This window comes from Hipposideros armiger, unplaced genomic scaffold (assembly GCF_001890085.2).
Source record: "Hipposideros armiger isolate ML-2016 unplaced genomic scaffold, ASM189008v1 scaffold_190, whole genome shotgun sequence".
NCBI classification, from domain to species: Eukaryota; Metazoa; Chordata; class Mammalia; order Chiroptera; family Hipposideridae; genus Hipposideros; species Hipposideros armiger.
In genome coordinates this window covers 176,353-188,152 of record NW_017731540.1, presented here as the reverse complement: position 1 = coordinate 188,152, position 11,800 = coordinate 176,353, and the positions used below count along the sequence as shown (strand labels likewise).

The window sequence follows — 11,800 nt, the reverse complement described above, 5'->3', positions numbered from 1 at the left end:
TCTACCAATGGGCATTTCGATTGTTTCCAAGTCTTGGCTATTGTAAATAGTGCTGCAATGAACATAGGGGTGCATATATTTTTTCGAATTAGTGTCTTGGGTTTTTCTGGATAAATACCTAAGAGTGGAATTGCTGGGTCATAAGGTAGTTCCATTTCCATTTTTTTGAGATACCTCTGTACTGATTTCCATAGTGGCTGCACCAATCTGCAATCCCATCAACAGTGTATCAGGGTTCTCTTTTCCCCACAACCTCGCTAGCACTTGTTTGTTGATTTATTGATGATAGACATTCTGACCAGGGTAAGGTGGTATCTCATTGAAGATTCACATATTCTTACATTAGCAGTTAGTATCTATAATGGCAGCTTCAGGTACTTTCAATAAGATACATATGATCAAATTAGGGCTACTTTTACCTATCAAATATGTGACAGATTGAAATTCAACATTTTATTTCAAATTGTAAATGATCACTTGCCCAGAAAAAATTACTAACATCCATTTTTCTAAACATACCACTTTTGTTGGATGCAGTTATTGCTTTTGGAGTAACACTGAATAATGGACATTGAAGTAGATGTTGAATATGAAACATTGAAGGAGATATTGAGTATGAAAAGTGTTTTTTGCTTTTAAGTAAACTATGATTTTAATGTCTCTCTATGGTGAAGAACACTTGTATCTGTAACAAAGAAGGAAAAGGAAGCAATGTAAAAGATGTTAAGCATTTTCTTACTCTCACCTGAAATGACCAGAGAGCAATTTAACTGATCACGAATTAGCCCATCCTAATCAAACTTGCTGCTGGGATAAACTGGCCACATTTTTTTAGAAGAAAATACCTTTAAAAGCTGTAATTTATATAATGCTTATGTTCCTGTAAAGGTTATCTCAATGAAAGAGTCACATATGCACAAAAGAAAACAAAAATGTATTTGTTCAAGTAAAAATGATACAAGGAGTGATTTGAAAGGTTCATGTTTGATATTGAAGTCAAATTTCTTAGAGTTAAAAATTTGTAGTTCTGCAACCTGGTCACAGCTTACAGTGTTTTCGAGGATGTAAGTCAAAGAAGGCAACTACTGAGCTGAGAAAATAGTCAGGAAAATAACAAAAAAGACCCAAGTTGGATGGCGCCTGAATTTCTGGACAATGAATGAGGAAGAAGTCAGTTTTCCTTCCTCCATGCCCACTCAGATGGCTCATCTGTTCCCATTTCATTCTGCCTTCGTGCCATGTGAGATTTTATGGCTCACTTTTAGTGTGGCTACTTATAACTCTGAATCTGCATTGTGTTAGCCTTATAGTTAAATTCTGTTGTGTATGCCAGCCCCCCAAATTAGTTTTTCATTATTCTCTCTCTTCATGAAAAAAAAAAAACAACAGCATTAAACTGAATGTGGCCATTGAGCTATGAATATTATCCAGCAATCTCTGAAACCATATACCTGATTATTTATTGAGCTATCACTTATATTATAAATATATTAGAAAACAATAGACTCATAAGTTTCAGGAATAATACACTTTTTTGATACTAAACTAATGCTTATGATACTTTTTTCTGTATCCTTTATTTCAGTTTAACCTGTCAGTCTATTATTTTATGTGTTAGAAAAAAACCCAAAATCATAATTATCAATCTCTAAGTGTACTTCCTATAGCTAATGCTGTAAACATCTTTTGATTTCCAATGTTCAGTCCATAATATCTTATTGCACAATATAAAAAGGCTTGTTTTTCCACTTTCCTTAAGTGGTGATTCTAGAGAATAAGTGCATTTGTAGCCTGAAATTAAAGATGTGGGATTTGCAAAGGATTTTATTATAGGGAGTTTGTCACATAAACTGTTAGATTTTATCATCTCATTTGATTTAAGAACCTCTAAGTCCCTAACGGAAAACACAAATGCAAAGCTCTGGACCTTATTATTGTTAATAAATCTGCAGAACACACAATACTCAGTATTCCCTTTCTAGAAAATAGGTGATTCCTTTCAGAAAATTGTGATTGTTTAGAAATATATTTATGGCCTGCCGAATGGCTCAATTGGTTAAGAGTGCGAGCTCTGAGCAACAGGGTTGCCGGTTCGATTCCCACATGGGCCAGTGAGCTGCGCCCAAGCTGATCTGCTGCTGAGCTGCCAACATGTGGCAGGATGGCTCAGCTGGTGAGAGCATGTGCTCCTAACAACAAGGTTGCTGGTTCAACTCCCACATGGGATGGTGGGCTGCGCCCTCCACAACTAAGATTGAACACGGCACCTTGAGCTGAGTGGCTGCGAGCTGCCAACAGGTGGCCGGATGGCGACGAGACTTGGAGCTGAGCTAGCTGCGCCCTCCACAACTAAAATTGAAGCACAACAACTTGGCTGTTCCCCTTCCCCAATTCCCCAACACTGTTCCCCATCCCCAATTCCCCAATAAAATCTTTAAAAAAATAAATAAAAATATATTTACAAGTTTTTGAATACTTTTCTATAAGAGGGAGAGATTGATTTCTCTCCCTTTGAGGGAGAGCTAGTGGCTTGCTTTTAACAAATATGATGGGATTGATCATGAATGACATCTGAGACTAGATCATAAAAGGCATGTGGCTTCCTCCTTGCTTTCTTTCTGGAATCAGTCATTTTGTGGGAATCCAACTGACAGACTGTAAAGATACTCAAACATCCATAAAGAGATTTATGTGGTGAAGAACTGAGACTTCTTCCCATCAGCCACTGAGGAAGTTGCCCATAACTATGTGAGTGGGCTGTCTTGGAAACGGATCATCTAGACCAGTCAAGCCTTCAGGTGACAGAATCTATAGCTAAAGTCTTGCCTGCAATCTCATAAGAGACTCTGAGCCAGAGCCACCCAGCTAAACCTCTCCCAAGCTGTGGGATAATTAATGTTTATTGTTTTAAGCCACAAAGTTTTGGATTAATTTGCTACAAAACCATAGTTGACAAGTACAGGTTTTTCCCTCCTTAAAATTCTGTTCTAGAATGACTCTTAGTGCCAAACGAATTGTATCATGTTAGATGGAAGCATGACTTTGCTATTGAATTTTTTGGAAATTAAGTGGTTTAGAGAGATATGTATGGGTGCCAAGTTGACAGAGGTGGATTTTCGTGGCTGTGTAATGTGTCGACCTGGCTATGTTAAACTATATTTTTTGGAACCCCCTTCCTTTTATATTTCTGGGTAGGGTGAGCTACAAGAGACAATTTTTTCATGAGCATTGGAGGGCAGATGTGAAGCAGCAGCCATTTTGTTTTTTATTGTCAGAAGGTCAAGACAGTCACTTCTGTATCTCAGACATGTTATTGCTTATCTGCTGGCTCATCTCACTAGAGAGAGGCAGCAGCCCGGCCTGCAACTGCTCTGTCTTTCCCTGGGTCCTCCTTTAACTTCTCTGATTCCTGGGCCAAGTGCATGTTTAGGTCTATGGTGAACCTAAAGATGTTAAGTGACTTGCCCAAGGTTTCAGGATAATTTTTCAGTGGAGCTAAATGTAGTCGTCTAGTCCATTCTCTTTCTATGTGCCATAGCTGACACATTGCAACATACTTAATAAAATATTGGGTCTCCATAACATGCTAGGAAATTTTCAATCTGTTAATTATTTTTTCAATTATGGTATACCTAATATAATTACTTAGTTATAGTAAAATGTTCTAGTATGAGATTTTTTTTTTCCTTTAGGCAACTTAGGTAAAAAGATTATTCTACAATCTTATACATTGATGGATTTTGAATTTTGATTAAAATGAAGGATGATTTCAGATAGCTTTGTATCAAAACTTTAATTTTCAATTATATTAGAGGGTAAAATAATGAAAGTTTTTATCATGGCTTTAAAAAAAAGTATGAGAATGTTTTTCACTGTTTATACTTCGCTCATTTCTACAGCTGGATTCTGATGGCACCATCACTATAGAAGAACAGATTGTCCTTGTGCTGAAAGCTAAAGTGCAGTGCGAACTCAACATTACAGCTCAGCTCCAGGAAGGAGGTAAAGATGCTAAGAAAATCGTGTCCTCCTTGTGCCCCGGGCCTCATAACGATTGCAAATTTCCCTCCTTGTTTAGTGTTAGGGAGACCCTCATCAGTGATTCCATGTTTTGTGTGTGGAGGGCTGTGTAGTAGAACACGGGTCTTGTCATCTCTTTAACCCATAAGCTTTTCCCTACTTATGGAAGGAGTGACTTGCTTCGATTGTGGGTTTGGGAATAGCAGCTGTGCACATCAGCCTCCTCCTCTGGTCTCTCTTTGGAATCTGTCTGCCTGCATGGAGTGTGCATATGGGTTTATCCTTGATCATGCGATAAGCTTGGAGGGGCAGGCTCTGTCTTTGTGGGTATTGCCTGCAATTTTTGGTAATATGTAAGTCAGAGGAGAAAATAAGCAAGCCCATTTATATGTACATAGGCCATGTTCTCCCAAACAACTTTTTCTTAATAAAGTGATTATTTGATCTCCATCTGCCCGACTCCTTATGTAATTTTTCAGATAGTTCCAAATTCATCTGGGAAGGCAAGTGCTATTTACTGAGTTCCCTAAATTCCCAGCAATCTGAATACTGCAGATCATGTCCTTAATGCTATGTCCCATAATAAAATATGTCGTTTGATATCTCCTTCATACTAGTCAACAAATATTTAAAAAAAAAAGTTTTGTGACTGATTTCTCAATTGATTATTACCAAAGATTGTGGTCTGCATGATACTGATTTCTAAAAATGCCTTGAGATTTACTGGCTTGTATAGTGGTCAATTTTGATAAATGTTCCACGTGGCCTTCAAAGGAATGTGTATTGTCCATCTGAGTACATTGTTTTACAGTGTTCACTAGGTTAAGTTTATTAGTTGTATGGTCCATGTATTCTGTATCCATAGTGATTTTTCATCTGCTTGACCTATTCTTGTCTGAGGTTATATTTTAAAATCTTCCACTATGGATGGTAAATTTTTTGCTTCATATATTTTGAAAATATGTTATTAAGTGTATGCAAGTTTAGAAATGTTGTATTTTTGGTGAATTAAACCTTTGTCAACATGAAGCAGCTCTCTTTATCTCTAGTATAATTTTGCTTTAAATATTAAGTAATATATATATAATATAAATTATTCTATTAAAGATAACAATATTAATAGGCAACATTTGTTTTTTTTCTTGGTAGGCATTTGCTTTACATATCTTTTCCCATCCTTTAAAAAAGTTTTTAATTGTGGCAAAATACATGTAACATGAAATTTACCATCGTCAACATTTTTAAGTGTACAGTCCAGTAGAATTATGTATTCACATTGTTGTGCAACCAGTCACCAGATATTTTTCATCTTGCAAAATTGACACTCTGTATCCATTAAACAACTCCATATCTTTTTGCATTCTTTTAATAAACATTTCTGTATACTTATGTTTTGGTAGTATCTTTTATAAATAAGACAAACATGGACTTTTCCTTGTTATTCATTCTCATAATCTTTGTCTATTAACTGAAGAGTTTATCTCAATTACATTATTGTGATTATTAGTATACAGTATTTGCATCAATTCTACCACTTTATTTGGGCTTTTCATTTCACCAGCTCTTCCTGTGTGTCTTTTTCACTACCCCCATCTTCTTTTGGCTTCTTTTGAATTGATTGAGACTTTTTTCCTTATTTCACCCTTCATTTCCCTACTAGTTTGGAAGCTATGATTATGTTTAATTCTTTCAGTGATTAACTTAGAAAAGCCCCAAATACAGTGCTTGCTGACCCTATGGCATAATTTCTGGCCTCAGATTTATTCTTTTAATTTACAGCCAGCTAAGCCATATTTTAAGAAATAAGGTTTTTATATTAATTCAGTCTTTGTAGAGTCTTGTACTAGGAAGCAGTTGTCTGAATGACCAGACTAGTAGTGTCAAAAAGGGGAATCACTCATGCTGCCTCTAAAGAACACTGAAGGACCACATCGCCATGAAGGAATTTATAAGGATTATTATCTATGAGGGCTGAATAAACCCTTTTCTATGAAGTGTCATGAAATGTTGAGCAGGAAGATAGCTCAGAGATGACAGTCCAACATTATCATCTTCCGTGTCCCTTTAACAATTCACCAAATCTGTCACGTGCCCAGAGTGTGTTGTTTCTGTATTAAACACTAGAAAAAATGAATCAGATTCTATCCTTGCCCCATGGAGATGATGATATGCTTAGGAAGACTGACACCTTCCACTATGGTGTTACCAACATCAGAGGCATCACAACTATGGAATCACTGAAAAAGCAACTTAATTCATTGGGGGAGGGATATAAGGAGACTTCCTCTCATCTTAAAATTAAAGGATAGGCATTAGATGTGTAGAGAAGGAAGTAAAAAGACATTCCTGGCAGAGGGAATAGGATGGGTAAAGGCAAGGAAGTGTGAATCAAGTGTGAATTGGTCATACATCAAGAGTTACACATGAAAAGAGTAAGTGATTTGGATGTAAACCTATGTATCATCTAAAATTTGTGAAGGTGGGAATTATGTGAAATATATAGATGAATAAATACTGAAAGAGAAAAGATACTTTTTTTCTCTCCATACAAATGGAATAGAATTAAAGCTGGCCAAACTTCGGTCTATATTTCAATGAGAAATGTCTAATTATATATAAATTGACTCAAAATTTCTTCACTTTATGTGTAAAAACGTAGAATGACATTTTGATATCACTAGCCAATCTAAGAAATTTTCATTTCCAAATTTTTAGGAGTGAACTGTTATGCTATCTGCAATTTACTTTAAATTACCACAGCAAAAAATAAATTAGATGAAATGACTATGGCAAAATATCAATAAGCGTCAATTCTAGATGATGAATGTATAATCTCTACTTTGTTTATGAAAAACATTTTACTTTTATTATAAAATGTTTTTCATAAACAAAATAGAGAATATTATATGTATTAAATAATAAAAATAAAATGTTTCTTCATGTCTATGAAAGAAAGAAAAGGAAATATAAATGCAAATACCTAGTTATAAACTATTCAAGTATTTAAAAACAAAAACCAAAATGGTATTGATCCCAGTTCCACAACGTATCATCACATTGTGTTATGGGTAACTGTAGAACTGAAAAGAGACAAAGTTAGATTCTTCAAATTTTAGATTGTTCTGTGTAAATATCATGGTTTGACAAGCTTTACTAAGAATTACTTTGTCCTGGCACATACAAAAGATTACAGGGAATGTAATTAATGGTGTTAATTTATAAAGGGAGATTGGTGAGTCATCAAGCAATTAATTAGGTTCTTGCTAAATAATGAAATTATTTACTCACATAGGAGGTGAAATGATGATAAAAGAGTAGATATTAATTAAGATCTCTGTATTAACTGTGAGGTCATGGCTTCCCCAATCTTTTCAACCTTTCATGAATATTTATCATTCTCTTTGTCATAAAGCCACCAGAGAGATGAATACAATCTGTAGAAACATTATTTTGGGAAGTATTAGTTTTCTGAATTTTGGGGTGTGTGTCTGTGTGTGTATGTGTGGGGGATGGTTCTCGTAGGGAACTACAAAATGGCCCCTTTCAGAGCATGAGGAAAAATCAGCAGAGTTTTCTCCCTAGCAATTTAAAGACTACATAATTACAGAATAAAGTGATTATTTGATTTTAGACTTATATGAAGAAGACCTTATTCCATCATGTGACTTACTCTTGCCAGAACATCTCACATGACATTGCAGCATATATTTTAGAGGGAAACTAGTTACAAGAACACAAGAATGTGTGTTCAGGTCGAGTTTATGTAGATTGTATGATAGATATCTGATAAAGGATTGGACAGTTCAGATAAATAAGGGTGCATGACTTGTTAAAGACAAAGCGTGTGAATGGGAATCTATATGGAATACTATCAAGATGGAGAAGAGTGTCTAAGGCAAAGTTGGTGGGAGAGAGTGATTCAATTCACTCTATTTAAAGAAGAACAAAACAAAAAGGTAATGGTGGAAAGAAGCAGATGAAACTGTGCACTAAAAGCAGAAGTTAGTGTAATGAGTTCCTGGGTTGCTTGTGATACGTAAAGCACAGGCTATTATTATGTGAACAAAGAGGCTGTTTCCAAGAAAAACAGTGTGGGCGAAGGAAGACATCTTATTGCTTCAGCCATCCACAAAGCAAATCCAGTATTTGTTTCCATGTGATATGGTGGACACTAAGAAGTTAATTTCACATTTATGCCGAATTCTTTTCTGTAGAGATAAGTGTTTATGTGAGGCTCCATTATGCTGACTATTCAAAACTGAACAAACAACTTGACATCATGAACATTAGTGAGAACAAAAATCCCCAGCTGCAGTTTGTGTAACTGGTAACTATTGGGTTGTCAGAAAAGTCATGATGTATGTTTTCTATGTTTTTCATTGCAAAAATGTGCCATGACTTTTCTGACAACCCAATAAAAACTTGAGAGATCTACAATGGGAAGTACTCATGGCAACAGAATAATGGCTTCCCAAAGATGCCCACACGCTAATATCTGGTGTTATGCTTGTGTATGTTATGTTATATGACAAAGGGGTATTGCGGATGGAATTAAGATTATGGACCTTAAAATAGGGAGATTATGCTGGGTTATCTGGATGAGCCCTTAAAAGTGGCCGAGGAAGACAAAAGAGTCATTGAAATGGAGAGTGGAGGAGAGAGACTCAAAACGTGAGAAGGACTCAACCACTTTGCTGACTTTGAAAAAGGAAGAAGAAGGCCATGAACCAAGGAATGCAAGTGGATTCTAGAACCAAGAAATGCAAGCCCTTAGCTGACAGCCAGCAAGGAAACGGGGGCCTACAACTGCAAGGAACTGAATTCTAACAACTGGAATGAGTAAGGAAACAGATTCTCCCTGAGAGCCTCCAGAAAGGAATACAGCCCTGCCCATACCTTGATTTTGGCCTTGTGAGTCTATAAGCAGAGAACCAGCCAAACAGAGATCTGGATTTGGGATTTACAGAAAAAAGTGAGATTATAAATTTAGGTTATTTGAAACCACTAAATTTGTGGTAATTTGTTATGATATCAATAGAAAATGAAAGTAGCAGTCATTGCAAGTAGTTTCTTTTGGGGAAGTCAGGGTATAACATCGCTGATATGCTCTCTTCTTGGAAGTTCAATAAACAACTAATGAAGAGGAGGCTGGAAGAACAGTGTTGACACTGACTAGATGTTTGTTAAGCTCTTGTCAAGTCCCTGTGGCTCATACATGAAATAAAACAGACAAAATACCCAGCCCTCAAGGTCCTTAAACCCTGTGGTTTAAGAAAACAATAATAGAATAACATGATTTTGGAAGGTGATGAGCCCTCAGATAAAAAATATAGCAGGAAAGGGAGGAGTGTTTCAGGATGTGGTTTCAAATGGGTAAAGTTTACTCAGAAGTTGATGTTTGATGTAAGGGAATAAGCCTGAGGCTATCTGGGGAATGGCATTGAATTCAAGGGAAAGCAAGGAGGACCTTAACAGGAGTTGAGATTCGGGAGATAGGCTAGGGGAGAGGGCAGAGCCTAGAGGGCCTTCAGACGTTGTAAAGACTTGGCTTTTGCTCAGAGTCAGATGCAAAGCCTTTGGAAGATGATTTTGGGCTACTGTGTGGAGAATAAACGAAAGGAGAGTAAGAATTGAGTCAGGAAGATCAGTTGGAGGCTCTAGCAGTGAATTACATAGGAGATGAGGTAGCATGGACCATAGTGGTGGCAATGGATTCTGTGAAAAGCGATAGAGTTCTGTATGCATCTTGAAAAGAGGAGAGCATATGAGAGTTTTGTTTGAGATGAGTGTTAAACTCAAAGAAATTACTAAAACTATTGGTGAAAAGGCAAATCCAAATCTTACTCCATCCGTTTCATATGATATATTTTTTAACAGCAATTTAAAAAAATCTAGGGTAAAGAAATGTAGCTATAACTATTATACTTGGAAGAATTTTATTATGCAAATTGTTCACAATGAATTCCAATGTTTCTTACATATTAATTGCTATAACTCATACATACTGGAATCACTAAAATATTTTTAATTTATGCAAATCACATGTTCCTATCAGCGAGTCTAAGTGGATGAATTTTGAGACATTTGCATCCTATTTACCTCATTCTCATTTCTAAAACTACCAATTTGTTTTACATTTTGCTACAGGCAGTGACCTGAAATTTTGTATATTGAATGAACTTATTCTCTGGTTCCAATTACATTTTTGTTTATCTGCTTTTTAATATTTTTTCCTCATCAGAGGGAAATTGTTTTCCAGAATGGGATGGACTCATTTGTTGGCCCAGAGGAACAGTAGGGAAAATATTGGCTGTCCCATGCCCTCCTTATATTTATGACTTCAATCATAAAGGTATTGAATTTTTCTGAAATGGTTTATTTGAAACAGAAATTTACTTTTTTTTTTTTTTGTAATGGACTCTAAGTGACCTGAACAATCTCACTGTTTTTCTTCATGTTTTTATAGGAGTTGCTTTCCGACACTGTAACCCCAATGGAACATGGGATTTTATGCACAGTTTAAATAAAACATGGGCTAATTATTCAGACTGCCTTCGCTTTCTGCAGCCAGATATCAGCGTAGGAAAGGTAATGGTAATTTTGTATTTGTGCACCCCTCAGGGGAAGCAGAACAATGATTTTATGCAATTTTTGATTGTCAACCATTATATGTAAAAACCGTTTTATTCTATGACACAAAGATCATAAAAGATAAAAGCAAGGTTGGAATCTTTTCAGATACCTGGTTAAGGAAAAGTCTAGGGCTTGAGACATTCTGGTGTTTTCTTTAGGTTAGAGTTCCCATTCTGAAATATATATATACACACACGCCCACACACACACACACACACACACACACACACACGCACACACACTTATAGATATGTGTCTCTATGTATATTGTATCACATTACATTGTGTTTACATTATATAATGCTATATGATGTATAAAAATTGAAATAGGTAATCAGCAACATGATGCACCATTTCTTTTGACTACTTTTAAGTGGCTGCATCTCCTCTCGTTCTGTATCCCAGGAAGAGTTTTATATTTTACAGATGTACTTTCCATCTCCTAGGATTTGCCAGTAGGTGATTTCATTAGTATATTAAAGATTAGAGTTGTAGAATTAAAGAGGAGTGAGGGACGCCCTACGGGTCTTCCCACAGGAAACCTTAATTTTACACACGTGAGTCAACTCAGATCCAGAGATCAAGTGTTGCTCAAAGCGACACAGCTCGCTGATGGCAGGGTCTAACTCAGAGTCCTGATCTATAAATTCCTCATCAGTGAAGCTTCTGAGATAGCAATTACATGGAAACTTTGAAAACTTCTAGATGGTTACTTTTAAATTATTTGTGGTGCTTTAAAAGTCATGCTTAAATTCCTATCACTCAGACCTCATGAGTAAAATGAATGATGATATAGGCATATGATGCTGGGAATGAACATGTTAAATTGATGTATAAATTAGTTTTATGAGGACCCTGAGGAGAGTCATCATACATAAACTCACCCAACATAGATGTTTTTCTTTTTCTTTTTTTTTTTTTTAAGATTTTTTTTTTTATTGGGGAATTGGGGGGATGGGAACAGTGCTGGGGAACTGGGGTAAGGGGAACATACAAGTTGCTGTCATTTTTGTTCTTCAATCTAGTTGTGGAGGATGTTGCTTCACTGGTCCTAGTTGGCACCATCATTGCGCTCTTCCCGGGTGAGGCAGATCAGTCGCCGGCTTCTGGACGGCCGCTCACTGCGGCTGCTGGCCGCTCACGCTGG

At 36.3% G+C, this 11,800-nt stretch overlaps 1 protein-coding gene across 2 annotated transcripts in view; it reads left to right on the top strand.

Annotated features, from left to right (window-relative positions):
• The window catches only part of PTH2R (parathyroid hormone 2 receptor), a 72,447-nt gene that overhangs the window by 10,234 nt on the left and 50,413 nt on the right, over nucleotides 1-11,800 (top strand). For both annotated transcript variants that reach the window (XM_019652941.1, XM_019652940.1), the window contains exons 2-4: nucleotides 3,900-4,002; nucleotides 10,262-10,372; nucleotides 10,487-10,608. In XM_019652941.1, the coding sequence (XP_019508486.1) occupies nucleotides 3,900-4,002; nucleotides 10,262-10,372; nucleotides 10,487-10,608 (336 nt within the window). The remainder of the gene's footprint in view (nucleotides 1-3,899; nucleotides 4,003-10,261; nucleotides 10,373-10,486; nucleotides 10,609-11,800) is intronic.